The sequence below is a fragment of the Ixodes scapularis genome, unplaced genomic scaffold, assembly GCF_016920785.2.
Source record: "Ixodes scapularis isolate PalLabHiFi unplaced genomic scaffold, ASM1692078v2 PGA_scaffold5__190_contigs__length_132052651, whole genome shotgun sequence".
Classification (NCBI taxonomy): Eukaryota; Metazoa; Arthropoda; class Arachnida; order Ixodida; family Ixodidae; genus Ixodes; species Ixodes scapularis.
Window position 1 is genome coordinate 1,325,018 of NW_024609880.1, and position 21,834 is coordinate 1,346,851.

The following is a 21,834-nucleotide window of genomic DNA, read 5'->3' on the forward strand; positions in this document are numbered from 1 at the left end:
CGAGCTAATGATCATATTATAGTTGTGATTCACTGATTTACAATAGACCGTTCCACTAGAAAGACCGGAGAGAGAAAAATGTCCTCCCCCTTTCACCCCGAGCAACGTCTGCTCCGCCGAGTGGGCTGTACCTAACATCCGGCTAGTGTTCACACTCAGTTTCAAATCGCGTCGTTTTGGACATTTCAGCAGATGCGCGGATTTTGATATGAAAGTTATCGTGTAATGCTATGCCCGCCAAAAAGACTAACGTGGTCTAACAGCAATGTTACCTGCGTGCGAAGACACAAAACAAAAAAGAAAACCTTAGTTAGATTGGCCGATCGCTCCGGCGAAAAGTAAGCCGGTTGCTGTAGATATTTTACTACACGAAGTTCGTACGGGTGTAGGTCTTTAGCGACAATGAGTGGAAGTCTGTGATAATATATAAAAACGTGCTCTCCTGGCGCAATAGACGCACTGGTTGAGTTGCCGGCTGACTCCACTGCTATTGAAATAACGGAACAAAGATACGCTAGTTGATCAATTTCTCAAATCAAACAACAGAGCCCTAAAGGCTGATTTTGGAGGAGCCATAAATATTCTAAGAACGCGAACCACTTCATAACGGCAGCCACAAGCGAGTGTTCGATGTTCGGTGCAGCCTGCGGTACAGCCCGAAGATGGAGAACGCCAACCTACCGGTTTGTCGTCTGCGAGCAGAGTCGGGCGCGTGCACTCTCTCGTTTTACCCCGCGGAACCTGCTGAACTTCCCGGATTTGTGGAGAGGGCGCTGCGGTCTAGCAAAATGGCGCCGCCCTGAGAGCGCTAAATGGAATGGTCTATAGCTCACTCCATATCTACATATGTTCCTTTTATGCCCGTTCCAGGCTCTAAAGTACATCGAACTGCATTATCTGATCGGCCAATCAGCACGCACCACTCCTGCAGCAGTGCGGTGCACGCGCGACGCTTGAAAGCCGGATATCGAGCTGATTCGTTGATCACCTACTGTGATTTGATGTAAATGACTCTGCATTTTTCCCTGCGGAGGGAGTATTAGCTGTTAGTGACGTGCGCGACCAAAAGCGTCGCTTTGGTCGCAATTCGCATTTGTGGAAATGCTCAGTGAGACGTCTTTGTCTGAATTATTACAATTTAACTCAATATAAGAGTGTCAACTGTGACGATGTTGGTTCAAGAATGCGATGGCTCCAAGTTTTTTGTGGTTGTTTTTTCCTACACACGATGGAACTTGTTCGCAACTGATAAAAAATTGTAAACGATTACCACTTAAGACGTCACGGCGAGGAGAAATGTGGTCGTGACGTCACGAACGGAAATCATATGAAGGCACCACCGAAACATCTTGGCGCTAATAGTCGCTGAGATCTTAGGAAACGCAGAGCGTGCTTAGGCTTATCATATTCCCGCTTCTTATTTCGTAATTTGATCTTCGACGTAGTCAAAGCTGCCCTGAGGAGGTTTCTGAGATCGCCTAGATATGGCGAAAACTCACTCTGTGTTTTCTAAGCTTCCTAGAAATCCACAAATAACAATGCCCATAAAAAAAAATCAAAGGACAAAATTATTTGTGGCGATGGCAGCCAGGACAACACGTGACCAATAAAAACGCGACATTTCGTTGAGATTTCTAACGCCGGTATTATTACAAAATGTGCTTGCCTTTGTAGATGAAATCAGCAAGTAGGAGTACTTGAAAAATTTTATTTTTAGCTGCGAGGAAACATGATACTGCAATAATTGTCTCAAAAACAACAAACTATGTTGTTGTTCTTGTTATTGTTGTTTTCGTCTTGTTTTTGTGTTTTTTTGCTTTTGTTTTTTTTTGTTTTGTTTTTTGCGGGAGTCATGTGTCGGGTCGTTAGCTCTCGAGCGCTCGAGCGCGCGCTATACTTCGTTTCAGCTTCGGTCCAGACGCAGCCAAAGCTACAAGCGCGAGCTTCGGGCTTTCAGCATCCCTGTCAAGCACGCGCGCTCGTGCTTGACAAGGATGCTGTCAAGCACGAGCTTCACGTGCTTGACGTGAAGCGGCACCGAGCATCGCGGTGTCGGCGTCACAGCTGGCTAGCCCGGGAGTGTGAAAGTGCGTCGTCGTCGGCTGAGTGCGTCTTTCCGCACGGTCATGCTGGGCTCCATGTCTACTACACTCGGCATCTCGAACCCTCGGTGTAGAATGTTCGAGCGCCGAACACTCGGGAGACTGACTCGGCAAGGTCGTGTTGGCCTCCTTATCTATTACTCGAAGCAAAAGTAACCGGAAAATTTCTAGAAGTATGAAGTAGTGTCCCATCTCGGCCGTGTACGTACACGCACAAAAAACACGCGAGAAATCACGCGGGAAAACACACATGATTACAGGCACTGTAGGACGCACATGCGCTTTTGTGTTATCTTGAAACCAGGCGACCCGCCGGCATATGGCAGAGCAATTAGTTTCAGTCGCAGCTCGCGCGTCCTGGGGACTTTTGTCCCCGACTGTACACGCTACAATATCCACTAGGAATGGCGTTTACAGCAAAAGTGCAGCACTTGTCTTCTCTAGTCCCTGAGAAGGTGAGAAAGGCAGAGAAAAGCTTCGGTTGCCCCGCCTCCCCAGCGCGAACTTCCTACCAATTTCCTACTTTCGACAACGCTATACGGCGTCTCGTGCTCCTTGAGCGCGCTCACGAAGCCAAAGCACGGCGGAAGGCATGCAGCGCGTGCTGGAGGTTGAGCATTCGAAAGATATGCCCTGCCGTTCTCATTTTTTCGGTGACTATGGGTGATATCCAGGTGGTGTTGGCCGATCCTTTAGTTGCGGAATGTCTATAGGCCACAAGCTTTCGGTTGTGTCATGGCATGCTCAAGAAAGCCAGATTTAACAAAGAAAAAAGGGGAACTGAGCCCGTGACACAAGAAAACTGAGCGATAGACGTCCTTGCTTTTAAACAAAATAGGCGAGTGAAATGCAAACGTGTAATGTACGGAGCATGCCAGAAACATCAACGAATAATCGTTGATGTTTCTTTGTTTTACAAGTTAGAGGCCATAAAAAAAACCGAGACTTTTGCAGAAAGCTCTCAAGCGGAGCATAATGACAAGCATTTTAAGAATAGGTATCCGTCAATGCCCTATTTATGCAATATGCAAAAATAAAACGCCTATGTCGCGTTGGCAGGTTGCCCAGCTGCGTAGAATGACCGCCACAAACGAGCGAATTTACCCTTTTAAAATCTTGGTACTTTTGAAGCTCCACACTCCTTTCATCGAGAGGCGTCTGAAAAATGGTAAGACGATTACAATTATTCCAGGGAGCAAACCTTAATAGACACAGTTGTAAACGTGTGCAAAAACGATACATTTCTTTATGAATTTATTTGACCAATGATCGTTTTCACCTCAAGAGCCGTAGTAAAGAAAACTCCGGCTCCTAGCGGAGCATCACTAATTTCTCCTTTTATGCAGAAGATTAAGGTATATGTAGGTGCATTTTAAATTAAATATGTGTTATCTTATCAAGACGTATACGTTTCAAACACCGAATGCATCGCTTCTTCCTCTCAAAACCAAATCTTGTCACAACTACTTCGCGCGGGGTATGAACAATGCGCTAAACCTCATTTTTTCTTGAGGTGAAAACGAGTGCAGTGTTACACCCAAAAACAATTTTTCGGCAGAAAATTTGTTATTGCAATAACCACCCAGGTTATATTAAGTAATGGCAGTTTTCCTGAACGGAGATTATTCATTGCTCTTTGAATTCTCATGCCCAACAAAAAGCGACCGCACAACAATCTTAGGCGGGTTTATTACCAGAGACTGAAACCGTACCCGGAACCCGAGCCGAAAAATGTCTAGGATTGATTTTATTTCGGTAATTGTAACCGAAATGAAACCAATAAAAGTTTTAGAATAACGTACGCAATTTTATCGCACGCTAGCGCTAAATTTAGCGCCTGTATTAGCGCACGCGACGCGAGCGTGTTTTAGAATAGCGTTTCTCCGTCGCGACACAAAAGCCCAAGCATCTCGCGCTTGCGACGCCATCAAGATAGTCACAATTTTTATTTCACTCACGAAATGCTGTAACTTTCAAAAAAAAGTTTTTCGGTCCAGAGTATTATTCTAGATTTGTTTAAACATGGGAATGAGACGCGACCGGTTAACCGGTCGTGTCCGCTTGCGTCGCCTCGGCAAGAGAGGTGTCGTGTACTGACCTTCGCACATCGTACCTTCGGCGAGAAATGTTCGTGCGTCACGAGCACCAAGTTGCCGGTGATCGTTGCCAATCCGAGTACAATGTCGTCCCGTATTGAAAGTCGCATTCGCGAGGATGCCGCCGACGTCGCACTCACGACGCCGCCAAAGCAGCCGCCGACGTAATGCTGGAAGCCGCCATTTTTTTAACTCTGCTCGTCTTGGCTATGGCCAACTTCTCATCAGGAATCCTCTTTGGAGGAGCGGAAAGACTCTTTGCGTACGCACGCTATTTCCGAGAAATAGCGCATGCTAAAATTGCGCACGCAAAGCGCAAAACCTGGTTTGCGTTCGGAGCATGCGCAGTGGCGACGACGCTATTCTTTACGTACGCAAAGCTTTAGCCTGCGCTATTCTAAAACTCATTGGGGAATTGTAGAAGACCGTTCCCGCAGCCCGCTAAGCACCCGGATAGCGCTCCGTAATCCGCCACAAGGCCTCGAACTACACAGACAAGGCTGGCGGCGCGCATGCGCAGTTGTGGCGTTTTCTTCGGGAATACCGTAGCGGAGGAGAGAAACGGTCTACTACAATTCCCTATTAATATTTTAACCCTAACCGAAACCGTAATGTATTAACCGGTAGCCGATGAACTCGATCGGTTTAACGTTCTTTTTTTTTTTTTTTCTGGAATAGTACAACGGAACATTAACGATGATCTTTAAATGCCGCCGGCGCTTGCAGACAGCTCACCATCTCCACTTTGCTTAGTCTCCTTGCGAAAGTAAGAGAAAAAAAAAAGCGGGAAAGCAAAAAAATGGAAGCCGTTTACAACTCCCAGCAACGCCGAATTAGAGCACAGCTCTTGAGGAGGAGTAGGGAAAAGTACTGAGGGGGAGGGGGCTCACGTGACCTCGGGAAGGGGGAGGTCACGTGACCTTGGTGTCGGAGGGGGGTCACGTGATCCCCAAGAGAAATTTTTCCGCTAGATTTTGGGCGAAAGCTTTTCCGCTAGATTTAGCGGGGATATTTTCCCGCTAGATTTAGCGGAGAAATTTTCCGCTAGATTTAGCGGGGAAACGTTTCCGCTAGATCTAGCGGGAAAATTTTTCCGATGATCTAGCGGGGAAATTTTTCCGCCAGATTTAGCGGGGAAATTTTTCCGCTGGATTTAGTGGGGAAATTTTTACGCCATATTTAGCGGGAATATTTTTCCGCTAGATGTAGCGGGGAAATTTATCCGCTAAATTTAGCGGGGAGATTTACCCATAATGCACAGCGCGGTTATACCGACGGCGACGGCAACACCGACGCCGCTGAAACCGGAAACTGGCGCCTAAAGGCTCTGTTATACTCCGACGTAACGCGTTCGAGGGCATCACAGCGACGTCACGTCGGCGAAAACCCGACGCTCTACACTCCGGCGTCGTGGCGTAACCGACGCGACCGGCGGCGTTCGACGCAGCCTGACCGCCTCGACGCCAAAATGGAGCATGCGGTATTCCGCGCCGGCCGCGCCAGCGATGTCGGACCAGGATGCACCACGCGCTGGCTCCCGGCAGCCCTCGCGCGGGAAGCGCGGCGAATACGAGCAATAGCAGACGACAGGACACCACTCCGTGTGGCGTCATGTTTGAAGAGTCGAACTCGGTCGTCGAGAAGCTGATCGGGGGAATTCGTCCTCACCCGTGTGTCTACGACACGAGGAAGCTTGAGTACCGTAGACCATGCGCTTGTCAAAGATGTACCGTATGTACATTGACCGCCTACGCTTGCGGCGCAAGCGGTGCACCAAGTGCGCGAGTTTTTGTCGTGCAAGGTACGTCCACGCCATCGCTCGAGCTTGGCGCTCAAGAAGCTCGAGAATTTTCGTCTGCTATGCGAAACGAAAAGGAACCGGAATGGCGCCCTCTCGAGGGAAACGTGCTCTCGTAGTCAGGTTTAGCGCATGCGCCGCGCCGCTGGCTCACCGACGCGCGCCGCGGGAGCCGCCAAAGCCGCCGGAGTATAAAAAGGGCGAATTTTTGACGCGCGCGGCAAAGGTGACATATTGAGCCTCCGGCTCAGCAACGCTTCCTTTGATTTCCTTGCTTTCAAAACTCTGACTGACTGACGTGACGTAGCCGACTTCGGCCAGCGTTCGCTTGCGCTCGCGTAACGTCAGGGTATAACAGAGCCTTAAGAGCTGCGCTCTGAAACGAAAGCTTAGGCGCGCGGAGCTGGAGGCGGGTTCGTGTTCCTGGCGGCGTGACGGCTTGGACGGGGCCGCGGTGGACGGAGGCGCCGGAGGCATCCTTCCTTTGCTACGCTCAATCTAGGCTTGACCTGACAAACGCTGGATCCTACAGAGCGAGGCACGTGGCAACAAACCACGGAATCAAACTCCCGTGTAGCGTCATCACCTATTTCCCTTCGATGCTCTTATTGGCTTTCATAGAACCATATATGAAGATAATTTCCGAGTTAAGGCTCACGGCGACAGTTCTGCTATGGAAAGAAGTCTCTGTGGCCACGACGCCCTACTGAAAAGAAAATTTCAAATTTAAACAGGTGGCAAACTTTGCCCTGTCTTCAAAGCGCAATCATGTTTTCTAACGTACCGTCCCAACTTGCCCAACAATCAGCACGTAGCAAACTGGTTGACCCGTTTGAATTAAACTGGTGGCAAACTTGTCGGTCTGTTTAAATCAAACGTGACTATGGGATACGGGTGCCCGTTTGAAACGGCACCCGTTTGATACGGGTGCCCGTTTGATACGGGTGCTCGTTCGACACGGGTGCCCGTTCGACCAGCCACGTGACCACACATCTGAACGCACCATTCGGATAGGAAAATTATTTGCTAGCCCTAAATGGGTATCGTCCGGAAGGTTGGTTATTTTATACTTATTTAAGACATCGCGAAACTCATAAGCCTATTCATAACAGGGAACATGTAGAAAAAATGTGCTCGCGCAGGTGCTTGCAAATGGGCAGAAAATCAGACACAAAAATGGTTTTCAGTTCTCATAAAAGTTTATTACAGCCTATTCCGTAGACAAGAGCAAACGTGCAAGCGATCTGTGAAATCTGAAGAGGCACTCTAAGCTTTTATACAACTGAAAAGATTGCAAAGCAAAAGCAAAAGCCAAATTGCTCTCCCGGCTGCCGCGAGAACAGACGCTGCATAATTATATAGATAATCTCGACGAGTACTCGCAGAAGAACGGTCAATCGTTGCCAACAAGTAGGTAGGAGTGCACTTACCATAATAACAGCGGACTTGAAAGATGTAATCCAAGATAAATGTTGACACTGTCACAGCAGGGCAACTACACAAACACTAAAACGAGAAGGAAGGCTCCTAGGAAGTTTCAACACGATGCGGCGCACAAGCTGTCATTTGCCGAACCCAGCCAAACCGCAAGAATTCTTGACTTCTTTGAAGAATCGCTTGTTGCTAGGACTTTTCGAACATTTGGTGCACATCCCAGACGTTGTCGAGAGGCATCCTAATCAGACCGCAGGGAAAGGCGGCAGATCGAAGCAGGCAAGACAAGCGAAGTTGCAACGGACAACAAGCAGACAAAGAAAAAAGCGACTGCCGACGTGCGCCCTGCCGGATCTGGCTATGCCAACCCCCGGACATTTCCCATAGGGCCAATGGAGTCGACTTTTGTACAGTAGCGCCGAATTCCTCGTCCGTGGGGGGGGGGGGGGGGCTCTCATTACTGGAACGAGTCAACTTATCATTTTATATTTGGTAAATTATAATATTATATTAACAACTAATCATGCTATTTATAAAATATCTGGCTTACTTTTCAAAACGGCTTTTATATATCACGTTTGGAACGTAGTAGCTTACTTTGAAGCCGTTTCTAAGCCAAGCCATAAAGAATCCAACATGGCGCCCCTCTATTTTTGTAGGGTGGTTCTCGTATGGATCGCTTCGGGGTCGTACTGGATCAAGGCTCCTGAGCATCCCGCCCGGTCCCGCTCGTGTAATAATAGGGACTTTTAGCAAACCGTTACCGTGTTCCGCGTACCACACTACCGGAGCCTTTGAAGCATGCTTTTAAGCGCGCGCCCAGCGGTCACGGTATCACTCAGGGTGCGCGCCTGATAAAGCATGTTTCAAAGGCTCTGATAGTGCGGTACGCGGAACACGGTAACATCTCGCTAAAAGTCCCTAACGTAGTATACGATGTGCGGTTTCGCTTTCAGCTGTATAAGATGCGTAGTCGTGTGTTCGTTGTTCTGTTTCGAGGCGTCCCGCCGTCCAGTGAGGGATCCAGAGATGCTACCGAAATATTTCGAGGCATATTTATTGCACACATGCTAAAACAAAATTAAGTACAGCACTGCACCTGCTTACGCGCAAAAAAAAAAAAAAATGACAAAATTACTTTGTTGCCCTCGCCCAGAAGCACCAGTTTCAGATCGCGAGCACCTCTCCGTCATCTGTGCACGATCTCATCACTTCATTATTACATGCGGCACCGCACACATCTTGGGAATGGGCTTTATCACTAATTTTATACCTATTACTTCTTGGGAATTACCACTAACATATATAATTACAAGTGTACACATTGACCCACATAATTACGCATTCAACATGCCAAGTTGGATCAGCTGTTCACTGAAAGTAAAGTTTTTCACTGATTTAAGAAATATAAGCCACTTAGGTGGCCTCCAGCAATCGTTAGCTTCATTTTTACATATTCAATGCTTCTCACGCAAGCGAGATGAAAATGTGTTAAAATAAAGCTTCGAAAAATGTTGGCACTCAACAGGCTGTATAACCGGTTGGGAACCACGAAGTTGACGAAGTGTCCGAAGCTTTCTTCCTCCTTGAGACAACGTTCAAGTGCTCGTTCCATGTCCCAGCATCTCTAATGACAATGTGGTCATAATATTTAAAATTTTATACTGATATAGAAACAAAACAAATGTCTATCTACAGAGAACAAACTAATGACTTAACGCCGTTGTCGCACCCGGAACCATGCAGAAATAAATGAAACTTCAAATTAAAATATAGGAAGCCTAATTCTTTCTGTTTATTATCCTCCGTCTGTTCGAGGACCGCCAGAGACCATTTTGAAAATTAAACCCAATTGTTACACTTGAAATACCCTGTTGTGCCCACATCGAAGTGGGGCTAAGTGCATCCCGTAGTTGTTCGGGGTGGATAATATAGAAAAGCGTGTGTTTTTACTGCGAGACCGAGCCTGCCTATAGTACGGTAAACCCACAAACTAACAGCTATGGGATGCAAAATTTTAATGGTAAGTTCGCTGAGCAAATAAAACTGAGTGCGGGAGATACATACTCACCTGTGTTTTCTTGAAAAAAAATGAACGAGCAAAGACTTGTGGGTTTTGGCATTTGCGCTGTTCGTGCGCCATTGGGATATGGCCACGTAAAATGGACCTCTCAACAGTCTCTGAAAGTTTGCACCAAAATATCCATCGAGTTCGACAGGCGCGCGGAACGCCGAAGAGCGGAACCACACTCGCACGACCCTTGGGTAAACAGAACAACGCGACACGGCCGTCCGCCGTCACGAAGTCTCAAATTTGGGCGAGGGGAGCAGCGGCGCCTTCCAAGGCCCAGGGCGTCGGCGAGGCCAGCGGGACGGTTTAGAGTTTTGGTTTCAGACCGAAAACGGAACAAACAGAAGGAAACATATAAAATAGGTGACATTTTACTTTCATGGTGTGGTGAAGACGTTTTGTTGAAATTACTGTTAGCAAACAAAGTTCTATAGTTGTATTTTTATATTAATGAGACCCCCCGCCCACCGTCCAAGCGCTGCTGCCGGTGGCGACGCTAAACACAGCGCCGCTGATGGTGGCGAAGCTAATGTCAGAGCCGCGAAATTCGCACTGTGACCGGGGGTTGGCTATGCTATCAGCGTGTAGCGTGTTCTCCCCTCTCTCTGGTCACGTGACGGAGCTGACCAGAGAGGATGGAGGTGGCGAAAGCGAGGTCAAGGCGCAAAACGCCGAGACCCCCCCCCCCCCCCCCCCCCCCCCAACCCCCCGCCCCCAACCCTCTCCTCTTGCATTCTAAAAAAAAACTTTCGGTTGGTTTTTTGTGACAATGCAGTCAATGCTAGGGGAGAGGGCGCACAAACCGCTGTACACGCGCTTTTCTCCTCTCTTAGAATCGCCACTGCACGTCGCGTTTGCAGCCTCGGAAAGCAGGCGAAACGAGCGGTTTTCAGCATCCTGGAACGCTGGAAATGGCGTCGGCCAGAGGCTCCGCTTGCGCCCGAGTCAAAAAGCACCCAGCGCGGGCTCGTAATTTAACTGCTGCAACGGCGGGCCTGCTCTGGCAATGCTCGATGTTCTTGCAGCCACGTGTTCGCGCGCTAGAAATATATTCTTTCACGCGGTCGCGTCCTCTGCGCGAGAGATTCGAGCTGAATACGTAAATTGAGGAAACAAAGAACGCCAAATTTTTAAAGTTCTGCCAAAAATATCGGCTCGCCAACGTCGCACCTTTACGTATATAAAAAAAAAAAAAACGCTTATTGCAGTTGCAGTATAAGCGAACATCAGCGCAATCAAAATATAAATATCATTACTTGCATTACGCGGACGATTGTAAACCGATAAACCGGCGCTCCCGCGGCTTTCCGGAAACAGGCTGCCACGGCTGAAATAGGCGCGCCCATGCCGCCGATTGGTACGTTCAGTGTCAAACGGGCTTCGGAGAGCCGTTTGATTAAACCGGTACAGTTTGCCGGTCACCGGTCGCCCATCTTGTTCAACACGGTCGCTGCTTTGAGCAAACGTGCGGCACCTTCGCTCAAACGAGTTGCCCATTTGCCCGGACAACTGACCCGTTTGCCAAAGGAGTGACCTGTTTGCCCAAATAGGTGACCGTTATGGCTCATACGGGGGACCCCTTTGACAAACTGGTGACCGGTGTGGCCTGTTACCGGTATGAACCCGTTTACTTTCATTTAGGCGCCAAATGTTTTTCTTTTTTTTTTTTTTCAGTACGGCACGATTTGAAGAATACCAGAGAAACTGCTCTCCACACGTGACTTTTGGGATACGTTCGATTACTTTTGACGCCGCTCCGGTATCACCAACGGAGAGCCAACAAAACGGCCAGCCGGACGTCGATGGGCGCCATAGTTCGTTTCTGTCGTCTATCCGACTGCTGAGTGAAAGCTTAATGGTTGTCGGCTCTTCAACTCTTCCATGGCGAGTTCCCTTTTTATTCCGGATGTATTTTATAAAGAGAAAATACAGGATCATATGGAAAGTCCGGATATTTTTGTGGAAAGGCACTCACCTGAGTGAACGACGTTTTAACGAGCAAAACCTCGCCCACCTTGTTTCATCGAAAGAAGGTGTTCATTTGAACGAATGCGGACGCTCGGTTGGCCAGGTGACATTTGTTCATTTCAATGAACTCAAAATAAATGGTTGCTTCCAATATCTTAAAGTGTAATTAATGGTGTGTGGTATATCCAGCGAATGAACCTTATTCTTAAATTATTTTTTTAACGCATCACGACGTTAAACGCTTACAAATATTTATTTTAGGCATGAGGCTCCTAAATAGGATAGTTGATTCGTGACCCTGGTGGAAAGGCGTGCTTTCAGGCAAATTACGGTAACGGAGCTAAAGGAAACTGCACCATAATATACTCTCTATATTACAGCCCGGATTTCCAGTATTAAGCACTTTCAAGGCGCCTCCGGGAAGGTAATGTGCGACCAAACTGAAATGACTAAGAGAAGTCGGCTGATTATGAGTGAAAGTTAGCTATCGGTGTTTCGACCGTGTGCCTTATATTACTCAATGTTTTCCTGTAAGAAGTGGGTAAAAGTCAGTGAAAATATGTTAGGAAAGATAAAAAAAGAAAGACATTTGGTTTTTTTTTTATAATTACGCGCAATGCAGATGATATTTGATAAATAAGTTTTATTTTCTCATTAATGCCTCAAGGACAACAATAGGCAAACAAATATTAATATGTTTATAGACTTCAATTATCGATGCTAATATAATTTTATTACAAACTTTACAAACGGTCACTTACTTAATCAAAATTCATGAAAATCATTATGAAATTATGACATCATAATTTATAAAAATGTCACCAAAATGTGTTCTGAAGAATGCTCTCAACCAAAAAGTGGTAAAGACGTTTCGGAATGCTCATCATTGTAGATATTTTCGATCTTGATGAGCATCGTGCCGGCGTGCGATCGTGCATCACTACGGTGTGAGGCACTTGAAGATCGCAGGCTGGCTGCTCAGCATTGTCTAAATTTCTCGTTTAGAGCGTATGGACGTGTTGCCTCTATGAATGGTTGGCAAGTGTCACACTGTCTATATATCCAGACATAAAGGAATTTGTATGGCTCTGATTACTTTCGCCTCGCTGACTCGTTGTACAACATCAGGAGTTACCTCAAACGGTTTCTTAAAGGGCTACTCCGGTCCATACTTTCGATTTTGCGATTACGACTGTTTTTAGGACAGTCAGCGTCCCTGAATTGCAAGGTGTAATTTTTTTCTCCTTTATGTGCGTAGTTTTAAAGATGCCGACGCCTCAAAGTTTTGTTTGGGGCGCGGCCAACAAAACCGAAACTAGCCGCTCGAGGCGCCGGCAACACTGGAGATCAGCCGCTATGTGAACGTGACGTCAGGATCGTTCTCGTGCAATGAGTACGCAGGCCGAGCGGCACCTACCTGTGTTGCGCTAGCCGTCTAAAGATAGAGGGTAAGCTGATTTTGTTTTAATTCTGTATACGTGGCAGTTATCCAGCATATGTAGCAAGAGTTAGTGCGTATATCCAAAAGCTAGCGACTGGAAAACCCGTGAACTCGTTTGATGCCGTACTCGGCGGCCACCGCCGCGCGTGCGCTATGCCGTACTCGTCGCATCTATACCCAAAAGCTGGCGACTGGAAAACGAGTAAACTCGTTCGGTGCCGTACTCGGCGGTTGTCACCGTGCGTGCGGTTTTCTGTACTCGTCGCTAGGCCTAAATTGTCATCGGGGCTTCGTGGATGGAGCGGCGTTGCTCTATGCCGCGCTGCCAGTGATGTACAGTACTGGGGCCCTCTCGCGTTCGCACTAAGGGTCAGTTCCAGACACGAAGCTTTGAGGCTCTCCGGCGTGGGCCGCGGCGCCCGAACACATGTGTGCTGGGCTGTACACGTCTGTTTTGTTTTGTTTTTTTTCCTTGGGCGCGTAAAAGCCGAAGTCCAAAGTCCACTCGTAAAACAGCGTTCACCCACACCTTCTCCAACTTCTGGTCCGTTGGAAACTTGTGAAAAAGCACCTCCGGGTTGCGCAGCGGGTTGTTTGAGCAGCCTATACTCCGTTTCAACTTATGTTGTACCGCAGCGAAGGCTAGAAGCGCGAGCTCATAGCGTTGGTAGCTGCCCTTGGTGCACGAAAGCTTCTGCCGCCGAGGTGTGCCATATAGCCAGGAGCTCGCGCTTGTAGCCTTTCCTGCTGTACAACACTAGGTGAAACAGAGTATAGTGCGCTACAAGTTGTACTCGGCATCTTTCGAGGAACAGCTCGGCAGTCTTGGGCGCACCGAGTTGCTAGCTGAAACGAGTCTTGGAGTCCTCACAAGGGCAAATAAACAAAAGGCTATATCGAAGCTACACGGGCTACAGATAAAAGCAACGGCTAAACACGCCAATCACAAGCCGAAGTAGCGGTGGTAGCGGCTCAAAGAAGCGCACTCCGCGCAACGCCCGAACCGGAGGAAAAACAGAACGATACTGACGTCACGGCTCAATGATGCTTTAGCGATCGGCCACCCGCTGGCCGCCCGCTAAGGAGCAGCGGCTCGCGGCGGGTCGCATTTTGTGGCTTTAGCTACACTGGCCGAGGTTGAGCAGTTTCGCGTGGCTCTCAAAGAGTCGTGCTGCGAAATCGCGAGGAGTAGTGACGTCACACGGCGCACAGCTGGCGCACCGGAGACGCCGCCGCCGCGCGCTCCGCCGCCACCGCGCGCCTCGCTGGTCTGCACATTCCAGGGGCGTGACGTCATAGCCATAGCAGAGGCACTGGCGCCGCCGCGTGCCCAGCTGTCCGCCTCCGTTGCGCAGCAGCCAAGTCTGACGTTACAGTGTACTATAGTCAGTTACAAGTCAAGAAGGTAGGAGAAGCTCCTCCCACAAGTGTGATGCGCCAGTTTCAAATCTCTCCGCAGTCGAAAGAAGAGTTCACTGGAAACGCTCCTTGTTCCGCTTCAATGGATTCCCACTTGTCTCCGATCCCACTTTTTAAGAAAGCGACCTTTGTATTCATCGGAGAGGGAACCGAGCCCCTGAAAGCAGCCTTTGTATCCATCGGGGGGGAAGCTAATCCCTGAAGGTCGTATTTGTTTCCGTCGGTGGGGGGAACTCTAATCTCCCTCTCGTGGCTTCCACAATGCTAAGTCAAAGTCGAAAGATAAAGTAAATATGTACAGAAAGGCAAGACCCTCCTCGCGCGTTGGCCGCGACGTCACGGAAACGGTGGGACGCTATTGGATGCGGAGGTGGCGGAGGGATATCCGATTCCCTTTGAGGGGCATTTGCCGCTACCTTCTTAACCTGTAACTGACTATAGAATACTTGGGTAGTGTTGGGACCGGAGGGGCTCGCCTCAAGCACGTATATTGATCGCGACAGCTGTTGACACCGGCGCGTTATCCAGAAGGTGTGCGCGTGCGCGGCTGCACGAGCGAAAATATGAATCTTTGGTGCCGCTTTGGTGGAGTGCACATAGGATTTCTGATACAGCTACGACCTGCCAGCAGTCGTACCGCGGCATCAATTACGCTGCGGCACGATCGTCAGCAACATGATGCTTCAATGTATTAGACGGTACAAGCTACATTACCCTTCCTTTACATCAAAACAATTGCGACTTTAAAGAAGCGCATCGCAAGTTGTTTCAGCGTAGAATTAGCTGCGACATTCGGTTTGTCGGATGGTGAGCATTTGAAATGAAATGCCCATTTCTTGGTCGCAAAGGCCGAACATTAGATATTTGAAAGGGATATCTAAACCTCGGAACCAGATTTTTTTTTTCTATCTACTTTTATAATCGAGCGAAACGGCACATACTAAAGTCCAAGATTGTTTTAGTATATTTTTATAATCCCAGGTTAACTTTGTCTTTTTTTCTGCCCATCTTCTTTTTCTTGACCTTAATCAGCTCGGTTCACTTGTCACACATTCTGTTCATTTATGCGACAAACCACCCAAGCGACGGTCGCAAAGGGGTGAAGAACTTTTATTTCTTCATGGCTACCAGGACCATCCGAGGACCACCCGACTTTCATTTGTGAGAAATGGCTTATAAGCAGTGACAAGTTTATCACGCGTTTTAACACTGAACTTAAGTCCAAAAACTGAGACAACGTGGGCTGAACAAGTAATGCTTTATAAGATTCAAAGAAAACAAGCAACTATTTCACATCATTTTGAGCAGAATACATGAGCACACGTAGATCAAGCAAGGAAAAAGTTGTAATAGTTTACAGCACGGCATTGAAATAATGTTTACAATGTGCAGCGTATCCACGGTTACAATATGCAGCGCATTATCCCCTTGAGGGTAAGCCATCTCAAGCCTACACGCTCATAACAATATATTTAACCGACAGCTGCTTTCTGACAACCAGGTAAGTCTCGCCTAAGCAGGGTATTCGAAAAAAAAAAAAAAAAAAAAAACATGGTTTCACAGGGGCGTATCCGGTTCACGCAGGCATACAGGGTGTTTTTGTTTTATTCTTTACAGAAATTTACATATTTTACAAAAAAAAAGGATATGGCGGATATGTGGATGCCGTCTTTCGTTATATCTGTAGGGCTGTGTGGACAATAGGTGGGTGAATAACCGTTTGCAATGTTTAATAATTAACCAAAATCTGTTAGTTAACTTGTTTATTAATGGCTTAATTGGCCATGGTAAAATTGCAGTTTTAAAAGGAGTTATTATTAAAAGTAAACACAATTTCGACAATTCGCGAAAAGGCAACGAGGTTCGCGAAATTTATTCTTAAAAGTTTGCCTTTCTTCGCATGATTCAGAAACCGCGTTATGAAAATAATAGGTAGAATAGTGACTTAGTCGTCTTGCTGTGTGGCGCCGGCGAGTCCACCGAAGACACGCTGTCGAGTTAGTGACGAGAAGACAGGAACAACTCTGTCGTTCTTCTACGCATCAATATCAGCACAACCGCATTTGCGCTTTCAGCGCGCGGTTTTTTAATTAAGCAAAGAAAGGCAAAATTTTATCTAGACGGTGGTTTTGAAAGCGCAAAAGACTGAGAAGGAGGGGACAGGACAGAGCGCTTACTTACAACAGACATAGCGGCTAAGGCCCAAGAAACTGATAGAATTCGATGTGTGGACGATTGTGTTGATGTGCTGCTACATACTGGTCAAGTTAATGACAAGAATATGAGAATTCCTTCTATTGTCAATTATTTCAAAACGAATAGCCTAAGCCTTCTAGCTTCTGATAAAGAAGGAGGTTTCGTTGTCATTCCTAGGTCACTCTACCTCGAAAAAGCAGGGAGGGCCATAGAGAAAAACTTTAATCAGTTGCATGATTTCAAAACCAAGAGAGTGAAGGCAAAGGCGCTCCAACTGTGCCACAGGCTTGAGCTTGAGCAATTGAGGAAGACAATTACTGCTACGAAAAAGGGCCATTTGGATATGTTCTTCACGGCAAAAACACACAAGGACGAATGTCCTTTCCGAGTTGTGGTCACTGAGAAAGGGTCTTGGCAGGGTTTAATGTCACGGTTCCTCTTAAGCCATTTGTCGAATCTCCAGCTGAATGACCTATTCCTAATAACAAATTCAGAGGAACTTATTAAGTATCTGCAACTAAATGCAATGACAGTGCGCTTTGGCTTCTCACTTGATGTGGAGGATCTGTTTTACTCAGTACCTCACATCAAATTATTTGCAGCAGTAAGTGAATGTATTGAAGCCAATGGGACTATTTCATTTCAAAACAAGTGCGGCATTCCGGTAGAGTCCTTCTTAGAACTTTTAAAGTTCTACCTTTCTGCTACAGTCGTCACATTTGAAGGTAATTCTTTCCTACAAAAGAAAGGTATATGTATAGGTTCCTGTGTGGCACCTATATTATGTGATATTTACTTGTCCCAATGTGATCGGGCAATAGACAATACACTTTCTAACAGCCATGTATCACATATTTTTCTATATGTTGATGATTACCTCGTTCTCCTTCAACATCGCCCAAGCGAGAATGAGACGCAAATGTTCAACATCATCCAATCTAACTTTTTAGAAAATGGCCAAGGTCTCAAGTTCACCCAAGAGTCACCAGTGAACTCCGTACTCCACTTTTTAGATCTAAGACTGGTGTTCTCCGACAACCACGCTTGCTGGATGTATTCCCCTCGATCGAAGAAAGGTCTTTTACAGTATGATTCGGCTCACTCCAAAATTATAAAAAGAGGAATCGCAAAAAATTGTCTGAATACAGCTCTTAAAAAATCTTGCATGCACTCAGCGGGGGAAAGCTTCGATGCTCAAGTGCAAAGACTGAAAGCGTCGGGATATCCGAATTCCATAATATATGACGTCGCCGAATCCTTGATGACCTCAAATAAAAAACGTGACACTGAAAAACGAGAGAAACACCGACCGACTGTTCTGCCATATATACACCGCTTGTCCCACAACTTGAAGAGAACAGCTGCGAAGTTTCAAGTCCAAGTTGTGCTTTCAGCTCCGGACAAACTAAAAAGGCTCTGCCCTAAGATCAATTGCCAACAGCATCAACAGGCAGAGTGCAGTGTAAAACATCGACTCAAGTATGTGGAATGTCAAAGTGGAGTGGTATATCAAATACCGTTTACATGCGGCAAAGTGTATGTAGGTCAGTCGGGGCGATGTATTAATACCATATTAAGAGAACATGCCCAAACGTTAAAATCAGCACCATCGGGACATCTTGCGGTGCATGTCAGAGACTGCGAATGCTCACCAACATTCAACCACACCAAAGTTCTAAAGCGGTTCCGTGACAAAAACACCAGAGAACTGAACGAGGCTCAAGTCATCCTCACCAGTGGCGACAAGTGCATAAGCGCGCCATCAGTGACCCTAACACAAAAAGAACTTCAGTTCCTTCGGTGTTTCCCCTGAAGACCTGAAACTCAGAGAGAACTTCAGTTCTAGCGGTGTTTTATCTGAAGACGTTTTAGCCGTTTGCTCAGCGTAATTTTTTTCTCTTCTATTTCATGTTTTTCTTTTTCTTTTGCTTTTTGTAGTATAGAGTTTTTTTTACGTGACAAGTACTTTGCCTTTGGCTGAAGTTAAAATAATTTTTATTTCCATTTATAAAACTAAATATGTTCTTTTTAGCAGCAGTGACTTTAATTTCATCTTTCTTTTCTTCCTTTTCTTTTTTCACTTCCACCTTGTCGTTCTCTAGATGCTCTATTAAATTTGACAGTTGTAAGTAAGCGCTCTGTCCTGTCCCCTCCTTCTCTTCTCAGTCTTTTGCGCTTTCAAAACCACCGTCTAGATGTTTAGCCAACTAGCCCCCCAATTAATTCTGAGGCAAAATTTTAGCGATGAAAATCTCGGGACAGAACGAGTGGGTTGGTAGAGATAATTAAGCTTGAGGAAGAAAACGAGAAGGGACGGACAAACACAACAAAAACGAGCGCTTTGTTGCTTTCGCTCAAAGCTCGTTGTTTGTTCGCGAACTTTCTAAATTGGGTTGGCCTTTAATAATGGCTCCCTTCAAAGCTGCAATTGCAACATGGCCCATTAAACCGTTCATTAACCCGTGGCCTACCGCAAAAATTAAAAAAAAAAATTGAAAATACCGATTTTTTTTTTTTTTTTTTTATGAGCCCTATACTTTGTTTCACCTTGTGTCGCACCGCAGGAAAGCTTACAAGAGCGAGCTCCTTGCTCTAGGGCACATCTCGGCGGCACAAGCTCTCGTGCACCGAGGGCAGCTGCCAACGCTATGAGCTCGCGCTTCTAGCCTTCACCGCGGTACAACCAGAGGGTACAACATAAGGTAAACGGAGTGTATAGACCTTTGTCCGGAAGTGCTCTTTTTAGCCTCGACCGCAAGGAGCAAAAGCGAACAATAATCTCGAACCCAGACGGCCACGGGGAGGGGGGGGGGGGGGGGGGGGGGCTGCGTCCACGGCTGCGTCAGCTGCGTCCTGCGTCGGCCTGCACCGCCGCTTCCCGTTGAGGGCTTCTTCGCTGGTGTGCCGACTGCCGTTTCGCCGGCATCGGTCCTGTTTACCGCGGTATGTGAGTATAGTGCCCGTAATGTGAGAGCCGTGTGTCCATACGCCACTTTACCGCTGTTGGTTTCCATCTAGCCGAGCCAGAAAACATCTCGCGACGAGTTGACCGCGCCGCGAGTGACGAAGAAGAAGCAAACATGGCGACGGTTTGTGCGATTGCTTTGGTGGCTCCGGTGTTGAGTGTTTTCAACGTCCTCGTGAGAAGGTTCCCCTGCCCTTCGAAGTTATTGCAAGCACCACGAAAGATGTGGAATCATCGTCTCAACTACAAATAAGCAGGCCTTCACGAGCAACAACGGTGCCGAGCAGGCGCTCGGCGCAGTTGTATCAGGCTCACGCAGCCAGCGGCACAGTTGTGTTGGTTTTGTCGTCAGATGTTCAACAACGCCGAGGTATTTTCATTTATCATTTGGAATGGCTTCAAGAGTGGGAAATTAATCGATTTCGCGGATTGTTAACGCCGAGGCAAGTGCCCTCCGTTGCAGTGCCGTCGTCGCGCAAAGTGCAGAGAAAACCGGGTGGCGATGGCGGCGGTGCTCTTTGATCTTGCGCCGTCGGGTTCATGAAGTCCGGAGTAAACGTACGTACGTGCGTCTGCTGGATCGGTGTTTTGGACTTCCTCAAAACTCTTTCTCACGCGCATTTTCCTTGTGAAGCTTAGTAGCTCATTACACCTCATCGTCGACTGCGCTCATTTGACTACGACGGACGAGCCTGCGTGATGTGAATTTCACTGCCTAAGATTCGTGGTGTGCTGTAACGAGGGCTAATAAAATATCACCGCGAACTTCTGAACAAACGAGTCGAAGTTTCGTCTGCTATGATAACTGATCGCCTGTCACAATAGTATTCACTGGCGGCCATAGCTGTGTGCGAAAATGCTGAGAGCGTGTGGAGGACAAGCTTCCACAGTTCTTTTGCAACGTGCATTCCGCACCATCAAGATTGCCGGTCTTAGCAGCCTATTAATGCAGGCTCGTTCTGAGCATGCGCTCTAAACAGCACCCTCAAATATGGCGTCCAGTGAATACCCCTTATATTAATCAGTAGCGTTCCTAGACTCCGCCCCCACAGGCGCCGTGCTTCGTTGCCCGATAGTAAGTGTCTCCTGGTACCTCGTAGAATTCCAGCTACCACTTCAAGTAAGTACCATCCTTTAGAACTGGCAATTAATAGTTTCGAACCCAGACGCTCGCAGTGCGTGTTTGTGTGTGTGTGTGTGGGGGGGGGGGGGGGACGCGTGCTAACATACTCGGAGCCCTCGTTTACGCCGCTTTGCAGCGGCAGACAAGGCGCCACATTACAAAAGGAAGATAATCCGAGCTGTCTATGTAACTAGACCCATTCGCTAGTCATTCGACGAAACGTCGTGGTCTCGTTTTCATTCGCTAAAACGGCGTTCGATCAAGTGAACGCCTCCCACTTATTTCGGCTCGGCAGAGCCGCGCTGCCGCAGAAAGGCAAGCAGATCGCGAAAATCGGTCTCAAACGTGCTACGAATGTCATGTCGTATACAAGAAGCCAACAATCAAGCATTTGAAAGCTACAAGAAAGCGGTAGCGAAATATTTACTACGCAATGAACCCGGACTGAAACGCGGATGTCAAGGGTCAGCAGACACCGAGAACATTTAAGACAAGAAAGGTTTTCTCTTGTTTTCTTGATCGAGATGGGTTCTCGAATGTTCACGACATCTTATCTGTTGAAGAACGGGTCGCGGAGGCTTCTGGTGAAGACATTGTTTATGATGTGCCGGTGCATTCGGACAGCTTTCCGCATCCAGCTCCCCAAAGCAACGCCGCCAACGCAGCCCCCCCCTCCTGCATGCCAGTTCTCTCCGCGTGGTGGCGCGAGCGCAGATAAACATGGCGGCGCCCTGGAATTAGCGCGGACACTGGTCTATAAAATCGGGTTCCGACACGTGCACCGCTCAGATTGAAAAAGAAAAAAAAGGCGAGCTGCGCGATTTTTTACGGATAACTCGACTACAGCGCCGCCTCGAACTGTCAATACACACGCCCTCACGAGCTCCCGTTGCCCAGCCGCTCCGGTCTCAACACTACCCAAGTATTCTAGTACACTGTAAGGGGTATCCACACGAAGGAGAACTCCGTGGACGGATGTCGTGACGTCAAGGGGTATCCACACGAAGGAGAAATCAGCCCCTTTCCTCCGTGGAGCGCGCATCACGTGAGACAAACGTCATCCCTTTTTGACGCCTCGCGGCCTCGTTCTCCTCCGTGGCGGAGGCACGGAGGCTTCGTATTTTAGCATGAGAGCTCCGCAGGTGCACGCGGAGGAGCCGGGGACGGAGTTTCCCGGGTTGTTGACGTCACGTCATCCGTCCGCGGAGTTCTCCTTCGTGT

General features: G+C 47.6%; 1 protein-coding gene across 1 annotated transcript in view; it reads right to left on the reverse strand.

Annotated features, from left to right (window-relative positions):
• The window catches only part of LOC8052217, a 37,879-nt gene that overhangs the window by 7,409 nt on the left and 8,636 nt on the right, over nt 1-21,834 (reverse strand). The window contains exon 2 of the mRNA XM_029982906.2: nt 3,207-3,260. Within this exon, the coding sequence (XP_029838766.2) occupies nt 3,207-3,260 (54 nt within the window). The remainder of the gene's footprint in view (nt 1-3,206; nt 3,261-21,834) is intronic.